Source organism: Balaenoptera ricei, chromosome 3 (genome assembly GCF_028023285.1).
Source record: "Balaenoptera ricei isolate mBalRic1 chromosome 3, mBalRic1.hap2, whole genome shotgun sequence".
NCBI classification, from domain to species: Eukaryota; Metazoa; Chordata; class Mammalia; order Artiodactyla; family Balaenopteridae; genus Balaenoptera; species Balaenoptera ricei.
This window is the reverse complement of record NC_082641.1, coordinates 151,859-178,108: the sequence shown is the minus strand read 5'-3', so window position 1 is coordinate 178,108 and position 26,250 is coordinate 151,859. Positions and strand designations below refer to the sequence as shown.

At 52.5% G+C, this 26,250-nt stretch overlaps 1 protein-coding gene across 5 annotated transcripts; it reads right to left on the bottom strand.

Moving 5' to 3' along the window:
- Positions 1-1,266: 1,266 nt before the first annotated feature.
- Positions 1,267-24,443, bottom strand: EXOC3 (exocyst complex component 3). 5 transcript variants are annotated; one of them, XR_009502203.1, is made up of 14 exons: positions 24,371-24,430; positions 23,018-23,208; positions 20,597-20,816; positions 12,449-13,130; positions 10,522-10,639; positions 9,799-9,924; positions 8,733-8,833; positions 6,758-6,868; positions 6,518-6,668; positions 5,277-5,399; positions 3,133-3,294; positions 2,714-2,841; positions 1,729-2,237; positions 1,267-1,609 (listed from the first exon to the last, which is right to left on the bottom strand). XR_009502203.1 is itself a non-coding variant. In XM_059916049.1 (13 exons), exons 2-13 carry the CDS (start codon positions 23,159-23,161, stop codon positions 2,066-2,068), a joined length of 2,238 nt encoding a protein of 745 aa, XP_059772032.1. In that variant the 5' UTR covers positions 23,162-23,208; positions 24,400-24,443; the 3' UTR covers positions 1,267-2,065. The 5 variants fall into 5 exon arrangements, 4 of the variants coding, with proteins under 4 accessions (XP_059772032.1, XP_059772029.1, XP_059772030.1 ...); XM_059916049.1 differs by having other exon boundaries at positions 1,267-2,237; positions 24,400-24,443; XM_059916046.1 differs by having other exon boundaries at positions 1,267-2,237.
- Positions 24,444-26,250: the final 1,807 nt, after the last annotated feature.

Below are 26,250 nucleotides of genomic sequence, written 5' to 3'. Positions count from 1 at the left end.
CTCTTGCAGGTCATCCTTGGGGCCTCCCTGCCAGAGACAGCCTTTGATTTTAATAGTTAAAATTTTTAGTTTTACCATAAAAAGAAAACAGCAAGTCCAATGGAGTCCACAGACACAGTTTCCAAGAGGAGCCTACCCAGTAAACTTACAGCCCTTTCCACGTTGGGGGAAAGCAGACTCCAGCAAGGAGGGGGCTCTTTCCTGCAGCTCCCCTCGCTCCCCGGGATCAGAAAGTATCACAAAGCAGGTGGCTTCAAACAACACTTACCGCAGGGAGCCGGCGATCAGCTGAGGGCACGGCTGCGCCGCCTCGGGCGCTTCAGCCTCCGGTGCTCCTAGGCGGGTAGCAGCTTCACCACAGCCCCGTCTCCACGTGGCGTCGCCTCGTCGGCACAGGCACGTCTGCTTAGGGCCCCCACCTCCACTCTTCCACATCAGCTACCCACGCAGGAGGGTGCGCGGGGCAGCTGGAAGCCCCCGGGTTGCCCCCCAGCCCCAACTGACTTCCTCGGGAAAGGAAGAAACCCCCTGCTTCCGGGCTCCGTCGTGGGGTGTCCTTGTTACGGCAGCGTGGACTGTACGTGGGCAGGTGCAGGGGGAGAGCATGACTGGCAGTGCGACAGACACACAGGGCCAGGCGCCCCTCTCCCCTGCTTTTTGGAAACCCGCTGAGTAGAACTGAGAGTTGGAAATTTCCTGACTTCAAAGACACTTTTCGACTGAATGGCAGTGTTCATATGGAAAACCACCCGAAGACTCGGTGAGTCTCCCACGGCCTGACAAGGTGAAGCTGCCTTCTGGCGTGGGCCGCAGGCTGTCCGTCCTGGTACACCCACTTCCCCCGCCGGGCACGTGGCAGCCTGATCAAGAGGCAGGCACTGGCCTCCGGTGTGGGTACCTGCTAGCCTTTCGCCCAGTGACCTGGAGGTGACCCTCCCCTGGGTGCTGGCGTGGACGCCACCGCCCACCCACCGGGACGTGGCCCTCCGCCGTGGCCCTCCCCACACCTCCTGGCCCCGCTGGAACACGGTGGCATCTGGCATTCAGCTCGGGGCCCACCATCGCACAGGTGTCCCCAGCGACCGAGGGCCCTGCCTGCCCTGTGGTGCCACTGTGTAATCAGAGCAAGGACAGCACAGGTCACTTGGGTCTGCTGTTGTGAACAGTCACCCCGGGTATTTATTCCCTAAGTAACTCAGAATGAAAATTCTCTCAGCCAGTGGAAAAATAAATGTATCTTCATTATCATAAGGGGCAATGACTAACGACTGTTAACACTCGGCTTTATTAATTCAAAACCCGTGTACTGAGCACCGCTACCTACTAGACACTAAGTCTCGTCATGCAGGGAACTGGATTAACGTGTATGTTAAGACAGCACACTGGCAAGAAACCTGGAGGAAGGTCACGTCTCTTCTGAGCAACGCTTGTAAGAACACCCTAATGTCTCCATTTAGGTTTTGATTCTTCCAAGAAAAAAGTCCCACCTGTGAACTTTTCACCCCTCGTGAGGAGGAAATCAGAGCACAGCATCCACTCTTCCGTCCTGAAAGCCTGTGAGGAAGGAACTGGAACCCTCAGAGCAGCCCAGCACTGCACACGCCACGTCCTGCACGGGAGGAGGAACGGGGCGAACGCTGGAGCCAGCCCCGTGGCCCCCTCGGAGCTCAGCTGCAAGAAACCTGTCCAGCGGGGTGGCGGCGGGGGTAGGGACCACACGGGGCTCACCGCTTACTCAGGGTGCGACTCTGCAATTCACTTGGTGGAGAAGTGAGATGGATTTGCAGGCAGCGGGGATTCACCCGCCACACCCAGCCGGTGGCAGGTGTGCCCCCATGGGAGGGATGGGGGGGGAGCAGTGCGCCCACCACACCCCAGCGGGCTGGCTCATCACCAGGAAGAGACCCTCACGGCGGGAAGCCCGCATTTCCCAGCAGAAGTCCAGACTCTTTACTGAGCAGCAGTTTCAGAAGTGTGTACACAGCGCAGAGGCGAGGGGGAGCTTCTCCAGAGACAAGGCCGCCCCCAGGCACGCAGCTGACGCCCGGGGGGGGCGCCCCGCCGGCTACTTGAGGAGCTTGGCCACGTTCAGGCTGGGAACCGCGATATCCCTGAAGATGGGCACGTAGTCTGGACTCGCCTGGGCCGGGCCCTGCTCCAGCGTCTCGATGATGGTCTGCTTCATGTCCCGGCTGGCGTCCCCCCGCACGGCCAGCAGCGCACCGATGTGGTCATCCCTGGGCGGGGAGGGGGCGTCAGGGTGCAGCCGCGGCCACCCAGCCTCCGAAGCAGACTCAAGCCCCCCGGCCCCCGACCGGGCGGCAGGGTTCCCGGAGGTTCACAAAGGCTGGCGGGGAGCCGGCACCAGGGAGCCCCTTCCCTTCCCCCACACGCAGGAGGGGCCCGGCTCCGTTCCTCGGCTCCACCTCGACACGGCACAGGATCAGCCTCCAGCAACCAGTCTGCTCGGCCACCTTCCCATCGGCGCCCCGAGCGCCAAGTGTTGGCCTGGTGACACCCGGGAACCGTGACCCGCGGTGGGGCCGGCAGGCACCGCTGTCATCTCTGAAACCCACTCTGCCCGCATCGCCGTCCGCACGGCGTCTGGGGTCCTCGCGGGAGCCCGGACCCGCCACACTCACCCGGGAGGCTCCCACCTAATGCCCGGGGCCCTCCCTCTCCCCAGCGACCTCAGGAATGACCCTGCCGCTACCTGATGTCTGGGTATTTGCTGACCAGAGTCGAGACCTCCAGGTAGAGCAGAGAAGGGTCCGTGAGCTTAATGACTTCGGCAACGGCGACGATGGTGTCACAGTGCCCATCCATCTCCTCACCAAACCCCTGCAGGACAGAGCACAGGGGCTGAGCGGGCCGCTCACCGGGGCCTCCGCCACGCCCTCTGCGGCGGAGGCCACCAGGCCGGCAAACCCCTCCGGACTCACTCCCGGTGGCAAGCGGCCCCTCTCTGAGGGGCAGGGGCAGCGAGCGCTGGGGCTAGAGCTGCCGCCGCCCCCCAGCCCCAAGGCCATGCAGGTCTACACACAGACCGGCTCACGGAAGGAGACCAGCAGTGGGGCGCTCGGCTCCCGACGCGACTGGCCCCAGGGACCTGGCCCGGCCAGGCGCACTCACGGACGCCAGCTTGCAGAAGAGAAAGCGCAGCTGCTCGGCCTCACGCCCCATCCGCTCGGCGCCCTCCTTGCGCTCCTCGGCGCTCCGGAACGAGATGCGCTTCTGCAGGACGGCCCGCAGGTACTCCTGCACCACGCGCCGGTGCGCCTCGGCGATCATCCGCTACGGGGCACACGGAGAACGGGGTCAGCCTGGCACGCGGGCCCCAAGGCGAGCCCAGGTCCACCGTGCACGGGCCAGCGCGCTCCTCCCCCTTTCTCATCGATAACAAATTTTATAGTCAACAAAGGAAGCACACCTGAGCCTTTATTACAAATTCTATTTTAGAAAATTGTAGCAGGTTCACCGTGTTTCACGTCTGGGACACGGGCAGACGCAAAAGCCGGTACTGCCTGGACACCTCGGATGCTCATGTCCATTCCAGAAAGCCCCGAGAATAAAGTGCGCCGCGGGGACGCCCACCTGCAGCCCCGCCAGGCGCGTCGTGCTGGGCGCGGACCCGCTGCACAGCAGCGTCCCGTCGGGGGCAAAGGGGCAGGTGCCAGCGCGGCGCCCGCTTCACTGAGACCCGTCCGGTGGCTCACGGGCCCCCCCGGGGGATCCGGGTCTATTTTCCTCGCCCTGCCCATCCTGCATGCGTCTCTCAGCTTCTCAGCCCAGCAGTGTGGGGTGTGGGTTCAGTGGGAGGACTGGGGACCCTGGGCCAGGCCCCTGCTCTGCCCCTCACAGGCTGAAGGGCTCCACACACATCACACCTCGTGCACAGAAAGCTAGTCAACGACCAGTCTCTGGAGATGGTGTGACGAGCTTCCGGGAAAAGAGGAGCCCCGAGTCCACACGTCTGGGTAAGTTTTGGAGAAGGCCGTGGTTTCCTCAGGAGCCCACCCTCAGGTAGAGGGACACCTGGCAGTCACCCAAGAACACGCGAGCACGACTCCGCTGACCCAAGGCGCAGCCTCAGAGACCCAACAACAGACATCAGGAGCTCTGTGTACCAGGGAGGCCGGGCAGTGAGGGGGACCCCAAGGGCCCCAAACAAGACGAAGCGAGACGACACCGGCAGCTGCAGGGACCCAGGTGGAGGCCAGGCTCTTGGCAGAGCAAGTGAGACTGTGGGCTCCCGGCCGCTCCAGGAGGCGAGCCACCTGGACCAGGAGTGGCTGAGACACAAGCCCCGAGGACTTCACACACCCGCTATTAGATCAAAGGACAGAATGCTGAGAAACATAAAAGGTGGAACCAAAAACTGTACAAGCAACAAGAAATTCCAAATTGAACAGAGCTGGTCCCACCGACCTCTAACCACCAGAGGCTCCTGACAGCTGTGAAGCGACCAACCAGGTGGATTTAAAACACCTGGGTCTCCCTGCAAGCATCACCTTTAATGGCAGGGTTAGGAGAATGTAAACTTACGAATGAGACAGAGGTGCCCCCGTGCTGGGGGGTCCCAGCCAGGGCAGCGAGACAAAGAGAAGACATGAAGGTACAAGAACCAGAAACGAAATGACACACTGACGCTGCTCACCAATGAGACAAGCGTCTCAGGGATGCCCGGAGGACCTGGAGACACGTCCTCAAGTGTCTGCACCTGAGCTCTGTGTGTCAAACCACTCACGCTTCCGTAAACCAGACACAGAAAGGCTGATTTTAAAGCAACAACATCAAAAACCACCCAAGGCCCTGAGAATTCCCCCGCAGAAAGCTGCCTGAGCCCCAGATGGCAACTGGGGCATTTCACAGGGCCTGGAGGGGACCCCGACGGCCGGGGACCCTGGAGTCTCCCGTGGGCCCTGTGCTGAGAGCCGCCTGCTGGCCCCCGAGCGTGGACGTGAAGAGGGAACTGCCGTTCCTCTCCAGCCTCTCATCAGAGCCATGGCCACAGCCCCACCCGCCCTTTGAGGGGTCCCTGCTGAGGAAGTCCCCACCACCCACGGGGTTCTGGGTCTGCGGCCGTGTCAGCATGGCCTTGGACAGCAAGGTGCATGCCCTATCACCTCTACCTCTGCCACCTTCAGAGCCTTCAACGTCTCCGACCTGCTTGGGTTCACAAAACCACCCGTGAACTTCCACCCAAGAACTGATGACACCAAATTCTACACAAGATGCCAGGGGACTCAGGCCACATGTGTGCCCCACACTCTTACCTTTCTATATGGCTTTTTAATTTTGGCAAAGTCATTAAAATAGTCTTCCACGGTGACACAGATGATGTCTACAGCGTTTGATCCTAACAGCCACTTCTTTGTCATCAGCTCACTGAGATGGTGCTGAAAGCACAGACCACAGAGAACACCCTCATGACGGCCTGTCCTCGGGAGAGAGGCGCTTGGAGCCACCTTCCTACGCCCGCCTGCGGTTCTGATCACAAGAGCGATGCTCACGCAGACACTCTGCAAACGTGCGCTTTGACCATAAAGACTTCTACAGACGCAAGGGCGGGTCTGTGCGTACACATCTCACCTGAACTGACTATACCTGTTTATTGTGTGGATGCTCTGTAATTTGTGTACCAGTTCTGATGAACATTTAAAATGTCTCATTTTGCAATTATAAAGAATGCTGCACTGAATCTGTGTATTTTTGCAGGTGAAATTCCTAAAACTAAAAGTTATTAGTCAGAAAGTATGCAAACTACAACCTTGACGACTGTTGCCCTCCAAACCTTGTGCCAACTGCCTTCCCATAACTGTACCGATGCCCAGTTCTACAGAGAATCCAGGAGTCTCATGCCCTCAGCAACACGTGGTAGCCATGCTCTTAACCCTTACCGTCCTGGTAAGCAACAGAAATATTCAGTTTTCATTTGTTTTTCTTTGAAGAGCAGTTAAGACCAGGCACTCTGTTTCTTACTCAGGACACGTGACTCCTTTTTCTGTGAAATAGTTATTCATGTTCTTTGCCTATTTCTCTACTATGCTGTCTTTTTAAATACACTTTGTTTTCTAAACCATTTCTGAGAAAATTACAGATGTCATGAAATGATACCACCCATCACCCCAGGAGCTCCTTCCCTGCAGGACCCAAGATGATCATGATTCTGTTTTTTAAATACATTCTGGTTTCTGCCAGTTCTGTATGATGCTGAGCCATTTTCATACCTTCTGAAATAAACTTACTTGCTCATCACACACCGCGCCTTGGATGTGATCAGAATGCACTTTGTTTATGGCTGTGCTCTGTGCCTCTGCTCAAACCCGAGCCCGGCTGTGTGATGGGCGTGAAGGCCTGCTCGTGCCCTCAAGCAAGAATCTGCTAATGACCGTAACCAGTCTCCTCTCCAATACCAGCTTCTACCCTGTAACCTGTTGAGTGCTCTGGTCTCTAACACTTCCCGGAAGGGTCTCTCCTCGACGCCACACCAGGGGACCCAGCCCGCGGTGCCCACCTCCAGGTCCAGGAAGATTTCCTCAAGCAGGCTGCTGCAGCCCTCCTCAGCGATGGCGTCCAGAAGCCCATCCATGCTCGGCTGGCTCAGAGACACGCCTTCTTCCGTGTCATGTTGCAAATACTTTCTTTTTAAACTGACTATGGATTCTCTGCGAGGAGACGGAGGAGGAGACAGAGGGGCCCGGTGAGGCGGCCCCAGGGCCCCCCCCGCCCCGCGGCCCCAGGGCCCCCCGCTCACTTGAGGGTCTGGCAGTTGTTGATGAGGGCGATCATGTACTGCACGTAGCAGTGCGGGTGCTGCCGCTTCCGCAGATGCTCCTCCCTGTACAGCTGCACCTCCTCCTTGTACCTGGGGGACACGTGGCCACGTCAGGGCAGCCTCGCGGCACGGCGCCAACGCGCGGCCCCACAATCACATTCTGCATCGCTAGCATCTGGCCAGACGAGTCTTCAAAAATAAAGGATTCTGGGGGGGGTGACCTAGGCTAATAGAAGTTGATCAACTAAAAAAGAGCATTAAAAATTAATTTCGTTATCAGGCTTTGAAATATGGCTCAGTGTTCTGATTTTACAAATATTCTGAAACATTTGTAATTGGGAAGGTATTATTTCATCTGACACGATTCACCTAGAAACTCATACAATAGTGTTCGGAACACAATCAAATGTTAAGATAAAATGTCCTTTTCTGAGACTTTCCCTGAAAAAATCAAACTAAGAATAAATTAGACTCTTTAACATGTCAAGAAAACAACTGAGATGGCTACCTACTTCAGTTTTGAATTTATCACGGAGATTCTCAAACATATACGGGAGTACAAGAAAAGCACAACACACTGTATAAATTTGTATGCGTTTTCAATAGATGTTAAGGAAGGAGCAAACTGAAAACGGGCAGTTAAAGGGAAGTAATCAAGCATTTATTCCACCCTTCTGTCCAATGCATGATTCAGGTAAGCACACAGCTGAGGCTGCTGAGGAAAACATCTACTTTACAGAACGATCCCCACGGGATGACTAACTCAGGCCATGACCCACGGGTGGACAGCTGACGGGGTTCCCAGCAGGGGTCTGGCCGTCGGCACCCGAGCCACAGGAGCAGAAGCGTGGAGCGCACAGCCCGTGCCAGGTTACGGGCAAACAGGAAGGAAGCACGGAGGAGCCCCACGGCCTTCAGAGCCAGCCTGTGGTGCGTGGGCAGACGGCAGCGTGAGGCCAGGCTGGAGGGCACGGGACAGGAGGGTCTGTGCGTCTCCACGAGCCAGCGGCTGAGCGGGAGGGCCTGCCCTCCAGCGCCACACCGTGCAGGCCTTCTGCCGACCTGGTCTGAACACACAGCTATAACCAGGTGGGTCTGAGACCAGTGGGAAAACCCAAACCCAAACTTGGTGTCAGGCGGCCCCACGGAACGCTCTTGACAGTTCCGTGTGGTTGACGGCACTGCAGTTAGGGTAGGGAATGCAGGGGATGAAATGCCACCACGTCTGGGGTTTGCTGTAAAGCACAGCTGAGCCTTGAACAGCGTGGGTCTGAAGTGTGCAGGTTCACTTACACGTGAATGTTTTCAGTCAGCACACACTGCAGCGCCGCACGAGCCGAGGCTGGCTCATCTGTGGACGCGTGACCACGACCACGGCAGGAGGGCCGACCGCAAGCTCACATGTGGGTGTTCAGCCGCACCAGGGGGTCGGCCCCTCCAACCCCCATGTTGTTCAAGGGTCAAGCGTACTTCAGCAGAGCGAGGGGGAGGGGAGCCAGATGAGGCAAGGGGTGGCTTTAAAGGGCAGCTTTTGAACCTGGATGGTGGGCTAAACAGGTTTTTAGGCCATTCTTTCTACTTCTGTATACGTTTGAAAATCTCCTTTGTGTACAACTTGGGGGGGAGCATCCCTGTGGAGGGCACCCCGGGAAATGGGACAACAGGAAGGCTGACTGAAGGAGGTCCCCAGCTCCAAGGCTGCAGTAGCACCAGCCCACTGCTGAGAACCCCACACCATCACACCCGGGACCCCGGGGGAATGCAACCCATTCAAAAGGCAGATAACAAGAAAGGGCTTGAGTTCTGACTAAAAGAAAAAGGTGACTACAGTGAATCCAGGCTTGAATTCTTTTTTAATACTAGCCAGATTAGGATCAACACAGTTTTGCTCTCCATTAAAAAAACAAACAAAAAGAAACACTTTCTAAATTAGCACACTGGCGAGAATACATACCTACTTAAAAAAGAATTCATTTGTTGAAGACACAAAACGAGTACCTTTGTTTTCAAATCTTCACTTATCTGAGCAGCGACTTGAAGGTTCTGTTCGAACATCTAAAAATCGGAGAACTTATGAATTCTGATATAAACTCAGGAGCGTGCAGATTTCCCATTATATAAACCCCCCACCTGTTAACTGGTAGTCAGGACAGTCCAAATTCAGAGGAAAAAATGAAGCCAGGTGAAAAGTAACAAAGTTACTCAAACAAACACACAAAACTTTCTTACCAGGTAAAAAAAACCCCAGGGAATCATTTCCTAATTACCTGCAAACAGGCTGGTCTCCACAGGGGGACACGTATGTTCTCACGGGGAGACGGGGAGACGAGGGGTCCAGGGAGGTCGGGTGTGGCTGGGGTCACACGGGTACCAGGGGCTGGGCTATGGTTTGTGATGTGGGTTTCTTAAGCACTAGGAGGATGGATACACACTGGAGCTGGGGGCGCCAGATGTGGGAAGGTGGAGAAGGGCCAGAAGGCAGAGCTCACCCCATGTGCTCACGGGATGTCAGTTTCCAAAATAAAGGAAAGGGTGAAGCCCAACATGTCACGGACTAATGGGATCACGCAGAGCCCAGCTGGAGCCCACGCTCCGCGTCGGCAGAAGGAGACCACTCTAGCACGGCTCGGCCCTCCTACCGTCAGCAGTGTTCCTCAAAGGAAGGGGACTGGACAGGCCAGAGAAGGAGAGCAGACGAACTGTAAGAACGCACGATGACCTAGAAACCTGGAAGACTCCTCCCAGAGCACCTCGGATCAGACTCGACTGTGTCGCATTTACATGGCCATTACATCAGGAAATAAGCAAACTCAAATGTGAGCATCAGACACACATAACATATAATTAGCTTCTGGTTTGAGACCAAAAACCACTAGGAGAACAAAAAACATGAGGTTTTGCAACCGTGGGCAAAACTACTTGGCAAGTCTGACCCTCGGCTCCTCAGCTCCAGAGAGAAGCAGGTTCTCTCCGCCGTCAGCACACAAGCGTGCACACCTGTGAAGCCCGAGGCCCGGTACCTGGAAGACGATGGCGGGCAGTGTCGTCTGGTAGTAGCCGTCCTGGTCAGCCTCAGGTTCAGTCTCTTTCACCCAGTCCTTCTTGTCTGTTTCTAGGGCTTTCCGCAGCCAGGCAATGATGTTCGACTAAGCAGGAGGGAAGAACAGAACCAGCCTTGGAGTCAACGGGCCGCTCTTCAGCGGAGCAGCTGCAGAAGCAAACACTGCCCCCTGGGGGTCCCAGTCCCCACACAAGAGGACAAGCCACCTCCACGGGTGGGACCCCGCCAGCCTCCCTCGACTTAACCTTCTGGACGACGGTCATGCTGGAGGACGGGCCAGGTCAGTCAGGACAGGGAAGCACGAGACCTACATACCTCTGGCAGGCCATTCACGGAGACCAGACCCCACGGCCGCTGCCCCAGCCGCCCCTGCTTCCCAGCACAGCGTCGGCGCCTCCGTCAGAGGCTGCCTGGTGTCAGGCTCCCCGCGTCCCAGGAGCAGACCTGACCGCCTCATCGCACCCTGGGACCCCCGAGGGCACTGGGCAGTATCCCCCCGCCGCCTGCCGCCCTCCCACTCCCGGGCTCGGCGCTGTGAGGCGGGCAGGTGCCACGGCACAGCCAGGACATCTCCAGACCCAACTTCTCAGAAAGAGCCGCGCGTCCTCGGGAAGCCCGACGGCCAGACGGGTCCCGGCTGCAGCCTGACGCGGCCCATCTGGGACCACATCCCTCCACTCACAGTCAGAGTTGACATGTAGGTGTCGAGCAGCTCGGAGACCACGTTTGGAGAAAGCAGAGGCTCCAGGACGCCGACGTCCACCTCTGGGGCCAGCTCCGCGTTCCCCATCATCTCTGCACTGCGGGCACAGCCAGGAAGGGGAAAGAGGAACCCCTCAGGTGGGTGCTGCTACCCCCCGTCCCAGGGGCCTGCAGGGCAAGGTCTGTCTGCTCCACCCACAGTGCCCCCTGAGGAAGACCAGGGCCTGGCAGGTAGGAGGTCAGAGCTGAGCTGAGCTGGAGAACAACAGACAAGCACTGAATTTGGAAACGCAGGGCACAGGCGCTAACGCCGCTGGTCCAGCAGGAGGACAAGGACCAGAGCGGAGTACACCTGACGCCTGCGACCAAACGCGCGTCAGCAAGGAAAGCGTCCGTGCCTTCAGCCTATGGCGCTGAAGGAGGGAGGGGTGTGAACCAAGCTTCAGAAAACAGTTTTCATAAACAACAGACAAAAGCTAGGTGTGCGGCTAGCTGCCTACACGCCCAAGGCTGATTGCTCAGGTGACTCCCCAAGCGCGGATCCACACTGACAGTCCCGAGTATCAACAGCCTGCCCACCACTCCTGAGACCTCCAAGGTCTTCCTGAGTGAAAGAGCACTTCAGGAGATTCTGCAAACATTAACAGACCATCTACAGCTTAGATTATTTCTGCCCCAAGAACCTTAACTCCGCATGAAAACGTTTCTAGTGTGAAAGCAGTCCAACTTTTCCCGTAAGAAACTCCAATACGATAGGACGTGGTGAGCAACAAGAAGCCGTCGGGAATCGCCAAGGGCAGAAAGATGCTTACAACGTGGTGAGTGAGAAACAGAACCAAGGCCTAAAACCATGCAGGTCACGCAAATGCACAAAGTCTGGTGGCTGGAGCACGGCGAGGGCCCAGACCCCGGATGCAAGTCCTGCTCCCCACCCGAGGGCCGTGTGACCCTGGGCGTGGTCCTCCCTGTGCCTCAGAACGAAGGTGATGGTGAGCGGTCTTCCTCGAGGGTGACCCGACGACAGGATCAGGTGATGGCAATGGAGGGCGGCACGCAGGAGGCGCCGAGGCCCAGGCCCAGCACAGGAAAGCAGAGAGAGCACCAGCCACAATGAACACGATGTTTTCTTTCTCTTTATATCTTTCCGTGTTGAAATGTACATATTCTCTACTACAAGCAGCTACCAAAAAACAAACACACACAGACCAAAAAAATCCCAAAACCTTACTGCTAAAACGGGAAGTTTAATTAATTCTACACACTAGCGACAAGACAGGCTAGAATAAAACGTGCTTTCCTCTCGCTAGCTAGTCCTAAAAGAATTTCACAATACCCCACCCCTGGCTCGTTTTTCAAACCCTACCTCAAAGTAATGCCTGCACCAAGTGGCTCACAGCCCTTTTATGAAGTGACAAAACCTCAAGGCTGAAGTGCCAAAGGATAGCTGATTTTCCTCTCTTGCTGGTGAGAAGAAACCAGACTCGGGTGGTCAGAAGCCAGCAGGAGCGAGCTGGTGTCTCCTCAGCAGCACGTGACTCTGTGCATGTCTCAGGACCTCCTGGGTCCACGTGTCCTCACCTGTCCAACAGGTGACAGCACCCGCTCTCAGTGTCACCGTGAGAAGGCGGGTCAGGAGTGCAGGGAACGCAATGCCGAACTGCTCACTACGACTGAAGAGCCAGAGCACAGGCACCACCCAAATGCAAGAGCGTGCACACGACCACGGGCCGCGCCCGACCTCGGGTCACAGATGGACCAAAAGGAGACGCGTCAGCCAGAAGGCAGCGCCCGTGGGTGCTGAGCACCCGCCCTGAGCAAGAGGACTCGGCAGACGTTTAGGAACTGTCAGCATGCTTCACCCACAGTGTCTGTGAAGCAAGAAACGCCAGGCATACAGGTGGAGTTACCTGGTGTAAGTGTTTAAGACCCATGTCAGCAGGCTCACGATCTCGTTTGCTTCCAGGTCCTCTGATGCGAGCTCCTGCATCCGTGTGCTCAGAGCCTGGTGGTACACGTTCAGGAGGCTCCTGAAAATCTGGTAACGGGGGGGAAAACACTGCACCATCAGGTTCCTGGCGACGATGAGGTCGTCCAGGACGCACTTCCTTATGATCTCCAGGTGGCGGACGAGCCACATCCTGTCAGACTCCCTGGTGTCCGCCTGTGTGCCCTCAATCCTGGTGGTCACGGTTCTCTCCAGGATGGCAAACATCTTCTCCTTCCAGTTCTTGGGCCTTCCAGGAGGAATAAAGCCAGTTTGCTTTTTTCGGTCAAGTATGCGCCTGTCAATTTTTTCCTCCCTCTCGATGATCCTGACAACTGAGACCAGCAAGGTGGGGTCACGGCGCACGGTGACCAGGGACCTCTGCAGCACCACCCACAGCTGCTTGGCCAGCTCGTCGGACAGCCCCTGCGTGCTCCCGAAGTAGCTGTGGATGAGGGTCATGTCACGCGCGTTCCCGCTGTCCATGCGGTACTGCTCGTACATCAGCCCGTCCCGGGAACACTCCAGGTCCATCAGCTTCCGGTGGGCCTGCAGCAGCTCCCCTTGCTCTATGAGGTCCTGGGTCTCCCTCACGATCTCAGGCACTGCGGGGAAAGGCACAGATGGCACCGTGAAAAACCACACAGAGGGCCATGCAGGACTCCGGGCAGATGGGGACAAGGGTGACCCGCAATCTGTCTCCCACTTGGACAACTGCTGCACTGACAGACTCCATCTGAGTACCTAATTTGGAACTCTGGCGTCTACTGAAGGCACACAACTTCCAGGGAAAGGTGTGAAAGTAAGTTGTGGTTAATACTGGTGCATTTCAGCTCTCAGCACCAGTAGAAAAGTAGCAATTGACTGCAAATGACCAGGAGAGGCACAGGCTCAGAAAGACCTAAGACCTTGAGTTTACATCTCAGCCTGATCCTCAGCACAGACACAGCCTGCAACAGTCAAAACAACAGAAACAATAAACAAAATCAGCATACCCTGGCAAAGAGGAAAATCTGATTTCCAGAGTTACATGTTATTAGATTCTCATGTCCAACGTTCAACAACATCACAAGGCATACGAAGATATAGGAGAGAACAGAGATTCAAGGAAAAAATAAACCAACAGAAACCATCCCCGAGAAGGACTAGATGGTGGACTAGACAAAGACTCTAAAGTAAACTCTTAAACGCGCTCAAAGAACTAAAAGAAAACGTGGAGCAAAGAACAGTAACTGAATGAAAAATTTACTTCAGATTTTCAAAGCAGGTTTGATCAAGCAGAAGAAGAATCAGCAAACTTGAAGACAGGACAAAGGAAATTATCAAGCATGAGGATAAAAGGAAAAACAGACTAGAGAAGAGTGAACAGAGCCTAAGGGGTTTGTGGGTGCACACTGTAGGAGTCCCAGAACAAGAAAGAAAGATGGGCAGAGCAACTACCGCATGCTGTGTTTTACCGTGCTTCGCTTTACTGTGCTTCACAGACACTGCATTTTTTACAAACCGAAGGTCTGTGGCAACCCTGCATCAAGCAAGTCTATCAGCACCATTTTTCCAACATCATTTGCTCACTTCGTGTCTCTGTGTCACGGCTGGTTATTCTTTCAATATTTCAAACTTGTCACTATGATTATCAGTGTTATGGTGATCCGCGATCAGTGATCTCTGATGTTACTATTGTAATTGTTTTGGGACACCAAGAATCGTGCCCGTATAAGATGGCAAACGTAACTGACAAACGTGGTGTGTGTTCTCCCTGCTCCCCCTGCTCTCTCCCTCTCCTCAGGCCTCCCTATTCCGAGACACAAGAATACTGAAATTAGGCCAATTAATAACCCTACAAAGGCTTCTAAATGGTCTAGTGAAAGGAAGAGTCGCACATCTCTCACTTTAAATCAAAAGCTAGAAATGATTAAGCTGAGTGAGGAAGGCCTGTTGAAAGCCGAGATAAGCTGAAAGCTGGGCCTCTTGTGCCAAACAGTTAGTCAAGCTGTGAATGCAAAGGACAGTTCTGGAAGAAAATTAAAAGTGCTACTTCAGTGAACACACAAATGGTAAGAAAGCAATACAGCCTTATTGCTGATATGGAGAAAGTTTTAGTGACTGGACAGAAGATCAAACCAGCCACAACATTCCCTTAAGCCAAAGCCTAACCAAAGCAAAGCCCTAACTCTTTAATTCTGTGAAGGCTGAGGGAGATGAGGAAGCTGCAGAAGGAAAGTTTGAAGCCGGCAGAGGCTGGTTCATGAGGTTGAAGGAAAGAAGCCGTCTCTATAACACAGAAGCACAAAGTGAAGCAGCAAGTGCTGGTGTAGGAGCTGCAGCAAGTTCTCCAGAAGATCTAGCTGAGATAACTCATGAAGGTGGCTGCACGAAACAACAGATTTTCAATGCAGACGAAACAGCCTTCTATTGAAAGAAGATGCCGTCTAGGACTTTCACAGCTGGAGAGGAGAAGTCAGTGGCTGGCTTCAAAGCTTCAGAGGACAGGCTGACTCTCTTGTTAGGGGCTAATGTAGGTGGTGACCCTAAGGTGAAACCAATCTTCATTTATCATTCCAAAAATCCTAGGGCCCTGAAGAATTATATTACATCTATTCCACTTGTGCTCTATAAATGGAACAGCAAAGCCTGGATGACAGCACGTCTCTTTACAACATCGTTTACTGAATATTTCAAGCCCACTGTTGACACCTACTGCTCAGAAAAAAAGATTCCTTTCAAAACATTACTGCTCATTGATAATGCACGTGGCCACTCAAGAGCTCTGATGGAGACGTGCACCAAGATCCTTGTTGTTTTCATGCCTGCTAACACAACATCTATTCTGCAGCCCACGGATAGAGGAATAACATCGACTTGCAAATCTTATTATTTAAGAAATACATTTCGTAAGGCTACAGCTGCCATAGATAGTGATTCCTCTCATAGATCAGGGCAGAGTCAATTGAAAACCTTCTGGAAAGGATTTACCGTTCTGGATGCCATTAAGAACACTCGTGATTCATGAGAAGAGGTCAAAATACCAACATTCACAGGGGGTTGGAAGAAGCTGATTCCAACCCTCATGGATGACTTTGAGGGGTTCACGACTTCAGTGGAGGAAGCAATGGCAGATGTGGTGGAAAGAGCAAGAGAACCAGAATTAGAAGTGGAGCCTGAAGATGTGACTGAACTGCCGTGATCTCATGATAAAACCTTAACACATGCAGAGTTGCTTCCTATGGATGAACAAAGAAAGTTCTTAAGATAGAAACTACTCCTGAAGTTTGAAGATGCTGTGAAAATTGCTGAAATAACAAAGGATTTAGAATATTACATACACTTAGTTGACAAAGCAGCAGCAGGGTTTAAGAGGACAGACTCCAATTTTAGAAGAAGTTCTCCTGTGGTAAATGCTATCAAACAACATTGCTGCTACAGAGAAATCATTCCTGAAAGGAAGAGTCAGTCAACACAGCCAACGTCACTGCTGTCTTGTTTTAAGAAACGGCCGCAGCCACTCCAGCCTTCAGCAACCACTGCCCTGATCAGTCAGCAGCCATCAACATTAAGGCAAGACCCTCCACCAGCAGAAAGATTATCACTCGCTGAAAGTTTGGATGACGGTTAGCATCTTTCAGCAATAAAGTATTTTTTATTTTAGGTATGTACATTGTTTTTTTTAGACATACTGGTATTGCACACTTAATAAACTACAGCACAATGTAAACATAACTTATATTCACTGGGAAACCAAAAAATTCGCGTGACTCGCTTTGCTGAGATAATTTGCTTTATTGAGGTAGTCTAAAAACGAACCTGCGTTATCTCCAAGGTGTGCCTGTATTTTAAATAATGGTCAAAAACTTACTAAATTTGATGAAAGACATAAATATAAACATTCAAGAACTCAAGAAACTCCAAACAGAAAAAACTCAGAGACCCAACACCGAGACACATTATAATCAAACCATGGAAAGCCAAACAGAGAGAGAGAAATCTTGAAAGCTGCAAGGGAAAAGCAGCTGATCACATATAAGGGATCCTCAATGGAATATCAGCAGATTTCTCTTCAGAGACTTTGGAGGACAAAAAGCAGCCTGCTGGTAATATTCAAAGTGCTAAAAGGAAAAAAAACTGTAACTCAAGAATCCTATATCTGGTAAAACTGTCCCCCAAAAGTGAAGGAGAAATTAAGACATTCCCAAACAAAAGCTGAAGGAGTTTGTGACCACTAGACCTACACTGTAAGAAATGCTAAAGAAGTCCTGCAGGTGAAATGACACCAGACAGCAACTTGAAGCTGTGGGAAGAAATGAAGGTCTCAGTAAAGGTAAATACATGGGCAACTGTAAAGCCAGTATTATTGTAACTTTGCTTTGTAACTCTTTTTGTTCTACATAATTCAAGAGACCAGTACATTGAGAGAAAAAAAAAATATTAGTTCAAAGCTAGTACTAATAGAAAGCTAGAATTGCTGTAACTCTGGTTTATAATTCCACATTTTACTTTCTATGTAATTTGAAAGACTAATGCATTTCTTTAAAAAAAGCAACTAGTCTATGTTTTTGGATACACAATGTATAAAGATGTAGTTCTGTGACATCAATAACTGAAAGGAGATGGGAACAGTGTTGTATAGGAGCAGAGTTTCTGTATATTATTGAAGTTACGCTGGTATAAATTCAAATTAGTGTTATAACTTTAGGATGTTAAATGTAATCCCCATGGGAACAAAAAAACGATAATAGCTATAGAATATACAAAAAAAAGGATTGAGAAAGGAATTAAAACACTTCATTACAAAAACAAAATCAACTAAAGTCTATAATGCAGAAAATGACAAAATAAGGGCATACAGAAAACAGTTGGGAAATGACAGAATTAAGTCCCTCCTTACCAGTAATTACTTCAAATGTAAGTAGATTAAACTCTCCAATCAAAAGACAGAGACTGGCAGAATGGATCAAAATACATGATCCAACTTTACGCTGCCTACAAAAGACTCACTTGAGATCGAAAGACACAAATAGATTCAAAGTGAAAGGATGGGAAAAGTTATTCCATGCAAACAGTAACCAAAAGAGAGCAGGGGTGGCCGTCGTAACATCAGACAAAACAGACTCAAAGTCAAAAAAGGTTATGAGACAAAGAAGGAATTTTATATTAATAAGACGTTCAGCCCAGTAAGAAGATAAAATTATAAACATTTACACACCTAATGACCATCAAAATATATGAAACAAAAATTGACAGAACTGGAAAAACAGACGGTTCTACAATAATGGCTGGAGACTTCAATACGCCACTCACAATAATGAACACAACAACCAGACAGAAGATCAGTAGGGAAATGGGACTCGAACCTCACGACAAACTAACTAGATCTAACAGATTTATACAGAACACTTCACCCAACACAACAGCACACACAGTCAGTCCTCTCAAGTGCACATGGGACATTTTCTAGGGCAGACCATACCCTTAGGCATGAATTAAATTAAATCATTAGGCATGAATTCATTTAAACCATGAACTAAATCTCAATAGATTTTAAAAGATAAATATCATACAAAATATCTTCTCTGACTACAAATGGATAAAGTTAGAAATCTGTAATTGACAAAAATTTCACAAATTTGTGGAAATTAAGCAGCACACTCTTAATCAATGGGCCAAAGAAGAAATTACAAGGGAAATTAGAAAATACTTAGAGATGAATGAAAATGAAAACACAACATACCAGAACTTACAGAATGCAAGCAAAGCAGTGCTAAGGGCGAAGTACAGCTATAAACACTTCAGTTAAAAAAGAAGAACGATTTCAAATCAACAACCTAACTTTACAACTTAAGGAACTAGAAAAAGAATAAACTAAACCCTCAACTACAATGGAAAAGAATATGATAAAGAATATACCTACATATATGTGTATATATATGTGTATAACTAAACCACTTTGCTGTATACCAGAAACTAACATAAGTCAACTATACTAATTTTTTTTGAAAAAGTTCTTAAAAAAAAAAGCTAAACCCAAAGCTACCAAAAGGAAGGAAATAATAAAGATTAGAGCAGGGATAAACAGAGAATCGAAAAACAAAACAGAAAATCAGCAAAACCAAAGGTAGTTCTTTGAAAAGATTAACAATTGACAAATCTTACCTAGATGAACTAAGAAAATAAGGAGACTCCAAAACTAAAATCAGAAATAAAAGTGAGGACATTACTACCAATTCTACAGAAATAAAAAGGATTATAAGAGTACTATGAACAACTGTACACCAGCAAACTGGATAACCCAGATGAAGTGCAGATTCCTAGAAACACAAAACCTAAACCACAAAGAAACAGAAAATCTAAATAGACCTATACCTAGTAAGGGACTTGGGGGGAGGGGGCATGGGGAGCTATCATTTAATGGCTGCAGATTTTTTTTTTCTTTCAGTTTTACTGAGATAGAATTGACACAGAGCACTATATAATAAAGTTTCAATTTGGCAAGGTGAAAAGAGTTCTAGAGATGGATAGTGATGGTTTCACAACGATATGAAAGTACTTCATACTACAGAACTGTGCAATTAAAAATGGTCAAGATGGTAAATTTTACATTATGCATATTTTATAATTTTTAAGTGTGGAGAAAAAACAGGCTGTGTGCACAACACTACTGAATTACAGGCAATGAGAAGAGTCTGAAGGGAGCCAAACAAGCACAGCATCTTCCCAACAGAAACACAATCCTAACAAAAACCACATCTACATCACAGCCTCATTGTTCATCAAAGGAAGAAAATTATTTTCAACCTCTGTGGATGAACTGGTAACTTTTTGGTCATGTGGATCCAAATGTGGTCACGTGGATGAAAAGGTAACCTTTTGGTCATTTGGCATTAGCTTTACAAGACTGGAAGAAAATGTCAGTCAACAGGAAGTTATAAGAGGGAAATGAACTAGGAAGGCTGGTTGAATGTCACGACGGAGATTCCGCAGGGAGACGGGACCACTTCCAGGTCGTCAACAGTCACCTCGAGGAGCCGCTTCCAGAGCACCCACCACGGTCGGCAGCGCCGCGTCATCACGGGGGGCGGAGAAGGGCCCCGGAGCACGGCCCTCGGTATCAGGTCCCGGGAAGCCGAGCACGCACAGAGGGGCGGGGTCAAGTACTCAATAATGCTGCCATCAGACACGTAGGAGGAGGCCAGCGGAACCGGGCCAGGAGCAAGGCCACCCATGCTGCGGGTTTACACGTGGTGGGCGGAGGGGAAGAACTGCACCAGATTACACTCAGGGGTCGAGCAGAGTTCGGAGGAAGTGCAGCTAGAACTCGCTGAGACCAGAGACCAGACACCAGATAAAGGCAGGGGAGGGGTCAGACCGTCCCAAGGCTTCCGGCTGGGATGCTGATGACCCCGACAGCGGCAAGGGGACGAGGGGAGGGACGAGCTCTAGGGGGCGGAGCACGAGGGGGCGTGCCGGACACGACAGGGCACCCTGCGCTGGTGACGGCTGACGGCTGACGCTGAGCCCAAACGGGCCGGGGGGCACTCTTCCTCCGCCGGCGCGGTACCGGGACAGGGTTCTGAAAGGGCCCCTCCCGCGCCCACACCTTCCCCACCAGCCCCGAGGACCCCGCGGCCCGGCTCCCACGGGCACTGAGACTCCAGGGCGTGCCCTATCCGCCCCTGGCCCGCCCCCAGGCACGCTCTTCCTGTCTGGGAACCGCGCCCTGTCGTCCGGTTCGCAGGGCTGCTCCGCCCGCAGACCGAGAGCCGCTGCGGCGGGCGGCGCACCTTCATCCTCCAGCGCCTGGCCGGTCCCGCTGGGCCACACGGTAGCCGAGGGAACGGCGCTCACGCGGCGCTTGCGCAGCTACACGTTCCTGTGCCTGTCCTGACAATTTCAGAACCACAGACGTCCTACTAGCCTTTATTTACTCAACTGACCATCCGCCCGTGTTCAAAATACGAACCTAACTGTGCAGGCGGGAACCACACCTCTGAGCAGGGCGCCGACAGCTGCAACTGCCCTGCAGCGCCCACGGGGCAAGGAGACACACACGAGCGTGGTGGGCGCGCGGCCCGGCTACCTGAGAAGATGTTCTTGAGGTTCTCCACGGCGGCGGCGAGCTGGCTGTGCCGCACGACGGCGTCCTTCACGTCCCTGAGGCTCTCGATGGTGTTGATGCTCTGCCTCCAGTCCTTGCTGACGTCGGCCAGGGACCGCTGGATGTCCTGGACGTCGCTCAGCGCGGTGTGGAGCTGGCTGAGGCCCGTGCGCACCCCGTCCAGCTGCGACTGGATCGCGGCCTGGGGAAGACGCGGGGTGGGTGAGCAGAGCCGGGACGGCCACGAGCGGACCTTCCCAGGAGGCTCAGAGTGTAGACAAGAGGCGTTTCAATAGCAGAGAACAGCCAATGCCCACAGACAAGACAATGAAACGCAACGAGGGTTCCACTGATTCATAAGGTAACTGGTCCTTTTTCCACTGCTGCCTTAGAACAAAACGTTTCTCAAGCTCTGTTGAGAAAACCTCACAACACCCCTCCTCCAGCCCCCTGACCTGAAAACGCGAGGCTCCACCGTGGGAGTGCCCCGAGCCCCAGGGCCGCCCCTAAGCGGTGCCCTTAGAAGGACTCTCCACACCACCTCTCAGGCACCCCTCGGCTTCCTGACGGGCCCTCACTAGATGGAGACACCGTCAGGAATTGCTCATCAGCTTGAGCGGAGAGGGCTTTCCTGCCATTCGGCCAGAGCCAGGCTGCGCTCCAGGACGGCCGGCCCCACGACGCAGAGCTGGTACACCTGAGATTCAGACTCACTCTGAGAGCGCGTGGCGATGCCCGCCAGTGAGCTGCACAGTCAGAACGGAGAGGGCATGAAGGAGCAGCAGCAGGTGGGCGGGAAAGGAAGGGACCAGGGAGCACAGTGGTGGCCGGGGATCCCTTTCACCCACGAAACACTAAGTAGCGCTGAGAAATAATCGACGATTCCAACAAACCACAACAACTGTTAGCTAATCCCACAAGTTCCTAGAACAGATGAAAATTCTAAATAAGGGCTTCCCTGGTGGCGCAGTGGTTAACAATCCGCCTGCCAATGCAAGGGACAGGGGTTTGAGCCCTGGTCCGGGAAGATCCCACATGCTGCGGAGCAACTAAGCCCGGGCGCCACAACTACTGAAGCCCCCGCACCTAGAGCCCGTGCTCCGTAATAAGAGAAGCCACCGCAATGAGAAGCCCACGCACCGCAAGAAAGAGTAGACCTCGCTCGCCACAACTAGAGAAAGCCTACGTGCAGCAACGAAGACCCAACACAGCCAAAAATAAATTTAAAATAAAATAAAATAAAATAAAACAAAATTCTGAATAAAAACGTAGCAGGTCTAAACTATTTTTTTTCCTTTTTTTTTTTTTGGCTGCATTGGGTCTTCGTTGCTGCATGTGGGCTTTCTTCTAGTTGCGGCGAGCGGGGGCTACTCTTCGTTGCGGTGCATGGGCTTCTCATTGCGGTGTCTTCTCTTGTGGAGCACAGGCTCTAGGCACACAGGCTTCAGTAGTTGTGGCTCGCGGGCTCTAGAGCGCAGGTTCAGTAGTTGTGGTGCACGGACTTAGTTGCTCTGCGGCACGTGGGATCTTCCCGGACTGGGGCTCGAACCCGTGTCCCCTGCATTGACAAGCAGATTCTTAACCACTGTGCCACCAAGAAAGCCCTAAACTATTTTTTAAATTGACATGAAACTGTTTCAAATTAGTCCAACAGGTCTTTGGCTGCTTCGCTGGTGCAAATGACCCTCATCCTGTCTCAACACACCTGCACTTACCTGACGCTAATGTTTTCGACTGGAGAGGTGACCTCACTACCTTGTCAGCATGAGAAGTAACCTTCCTCAAACGCGCTCTCGAGTCCTCAAGACCGTTGTGCTGTCGGTCAACTACAGCAGGCCTCGGTCTCGACGTTTTTATAACTACACCAAGTGTGCGTAATTTTAATAAAACCCCCTTCCTCCGTGTGAATTAAGTTGAAAGCCAATCCAAATCATAAAAGATCGATTTTCTTTCTTGCCTCACTCTCACACACTCTAATAAATGTGTTGAGCTCCCCTCCTTCCTGCCCCAGGGCCAGCAGCATGCCTGGTACGCAGTCAGCCTACTACAGCATGTACCAGAATGAGCCAAACAAAATGCTCTCTGGATACACTCTGTAGAAGAGCTTTTAATAAAGAAGAGAAGCTGTTACTCTTCTAGTGTTTTTTAAAAAGTTAAATGGACATTTCTGGGTGCTCAAAAAGGTTGTTCCTTTGGTGTTTTCAACATTCCCCCAGTCTTGTCAATCTACTGATTGGCAGTATATTGTTGGAAGGAACGTGCTAAGTCAAGGTAACATTCAAGGCTGCCCCCTTCCACATCATCACAAAGTCCAGTTGTTAAGCAGGAGCCTGAAACTTGAGATAAAAGCCTCTGTCCCGTCTGGAAGGGAAGCAGGTGCCCGTGGCCACTCTGGCCTCATACCTTCAGTCTGGCCTCCACAGAGGCCTTCTTCCGGGCCTCTCTTCGGCGATACTGCTCCACTTTCTCCAGCTGGTCCGGGCGCTGAAGCATCCCAGCAACCCTCTGGACCGCTGTCGCAACAGCCTCCCGGTCCGTCTCCTTCATGGCTACGAAGCTGGCAGAATCTCTGCGCCTGTCATGCTAGAGGCATCCTGTGTCCATAAGCAGAGGGGGAACAGGAGGAGGAAGATGTGTTAGGGAGGTAGAAATGTTAGCAGCAAAACTTACCCCCCTCCACCAACAGTGCTGTTCACAGCGGGGATCTAATGAGAGCATTCGAGATCATTAACCCAGTAAACCTGAAAGAAAGTTGAACTAGGATTATGAACTCCTCGACAAGCAATACAAACCTTCAGAACACAGTTTTACCTTTAGGCGCAGCAGGGGCGATTACAGGTATAAGATTATTAACATACAGACGATGCCTCTATGTGGGCCCCAGACAACTCATCGTATCAGATGTCAGTCTCCAGGGCACTTCTCTCCCCCAGATAGGGCCAATTTCTCACTTCCAGAGCCCTCACACCACCCCTTTACACACGGGGGGCGGGGGCCGCGCCAGGACACCTCGTGAACACGTGGAGGCAGAGGGACAGCACGCAGCTTACCCTCCCTAGCTGAGGTTCCAGCACCCGTCCTGCCATTCCCCTCAAAAACCACTGTCTGCAGTACCCCAAATTCCATTTCCTGCTGTTTAACAGCCCTAGTCAACAAAGGTGAGAGGGCAGAAGGCACTCTGCTCAGGTGCGGTGCACAGGGCACAGGTGCTCGGACACCAAGCACACCTGCCTTCAGCGCCAGCTCCACGAACACCCCAGCCACGGAGCTACGGACACACCTGGTGAGCGTCTGGCAGAGGAGAACTGACTTCAGCTACTAGCCGCCCGTCTCTATGCGTGTTTTCTGTGCACAATCCTCAAAGACATTTCTCACCCCTCCCCACACACTTTCAGAGCACCACCCAAGTCCGCGCAGACCCCCGAGGGCCCTGCACACGAGTGCCTTTCGTGCCCGCCCACGGAGCGGGGCTGCGGCGCCGTCCCTCCTCGCCCCCTTTCCTGATCACAGGCCCGCGCACAGGGCCGGACACCCCGGGGCGGCCGCGCGTCTCCCCGCCCGCCACCCGCGCGCGCAGCTCTGCACCTGCTTCCTCCCTCCTCGCGCGGCGCGTCGTCGGCCCCTACGCGGACGCGAGCCTCGCGGCTCGACTCGGCCGCCCCCGGAACCCCACTGCCACCCGCACCGCCTCCCGGCCGCGCCCGCACCCGCCGGAGCCCGGGGAAGGGGCAGCGGGCGGCGACCGCCACCACCGACCTGGCACCACCCTCCCGCAGCGGCCTCACCGTGCGCGCCGCCGCCGCCCGGAAGTGAGCGGCCGGCAGGCACTTCCGCTTCCGGTCTCGCCACTGGAAGGGTGGGGTCTGGGCGGTCCGGACGCTGCGTGCCCGGCGCGCGCGGTGAGTGACCTGGAGGACCGGCTGCCGACGGGCGCAGCCGAGACTGGCCGGGACCGCGCGACCGGGAGGGGGCAGAGCGGGGCCGCGGAGCGGCGCGGGCGGGCGCGAGCACACACACCGAACACACGTAAACACACACCACAGGCACACGCCACAGAGAGAGACAGACCACGCACGTGTAGGCACACCAAACACATGCACACCACACCCAAGGACACGCACCACCCGTATAGACACAGCACACACAGCAGACACACAGCGCACACATACCACATACAGACATGCCACACACATACGCGCCACGCACACACACCACACCCACGTGAGCACACACGTGCACACGGGGGCAGGAAGGTGGCGCTGTGTGAGCTCCCCATTGCTGTGGCCACGTACACCAAAAATTACCAGTCAGATCAGCGGATCACGTTCCAAGGGCCCAGGACTTCAGCACCGTACTGACTGATGGCTGATCCCTCTCTTATGTCATCTGCACCTAGTAATTTATGAAAATATAGCACCAAGCTGAGAAATGAAGAATGGAAACAAAAGTTAAAATTATATTTGAAATTCTAACTGTAAAGGCAGTTTGATCAACCTCAGTGCAAGAGTGGACCAGGGAAAACAAACGACAAAACCCCAAAAAGCCATACTTCCCAGGTACTGGGATCCCTGTGTCAGGAAAGGCCCCCCAAGAACACATAGCTAGGGGCCTGCGCTTCACTTGGGTTTGGTGTCCTCCTCAGCCTAGAAGCTCTCACTGAAACTCACTGCTCAGCAGAAGCAAACCAGGAGTGTTTTTAGAGAGGCCCTCCAACCTTGGCAGGCGTAAAGAAGGGAGCCAGGTGGTTTGCTTCTAAAGCGTCCTGAGAGAACAGAGGTCTTGATAAGCTCTAGCTTAGACTTTGTTAAATATGAAGAGAAAGTGCAAGCAATCCCACAGGGACACTAGGAAGAAAAAAGCCAAAGGATCATATGTAACTAGAAACACAAAGTAAAGAGTACAGATATGTTCAGATATATCAGTTATCAGAACACAAGCAAGTGGGGCTTCCCTGGTGGCGCAGTGGTTAAGAATCCGCCTGCCAGTGCAGGGGACACGGGTTCGAGCCCTGGTCCGGGAAGATCCCACATGCCGAGGAGCATCTAAGCCCGTGCGCCACAACTACTGAGCCTGTGCTCTAGAGCACATGAGCCACAACTACTGAAGCCCGCATGCCACAACTACTGAAGCCCGTGCGCCTAGAAGCCACTGCAATGAGAAGCCTGCGCACCGCAACGAAGAGTAGCCCCTGCTCGCCGCAACTAGAGAAAAGCCCGCGTGCAGCATCGAAGACCCCACGCAGCCGGGAAAAAAGAAAAAAGAACACGAGTAAGTGGATTTTAAACCAACCAGTTATTTCTGAGAAAAATGTCTAGAACATAAAGGAACAGGTGTGGAGGAGGTTTGCACACCGGCTGGTCCGGGCCGGAGAAAGCTGGTGTGGCAAGATTAATACCAGGCAAAATGGGCTTTATATCAAAGGCACGGTCAGAGGGAGTCATTTTCTTAAGATACAAAACACATAAACCGTAAAGAAAAAGATAGTTTGCCGTGCTAAGATTTTAAACCCTTGTATTTTTTTTTAATTCTTAAAAGACAAGCCATAGGCTGAGAGAAAATCTTTGACGAAGCACTACTATCCTGAATTTTAAAACGACGCCCACAATTCACCAAAGACGGCCAACAAGTGCAGGACA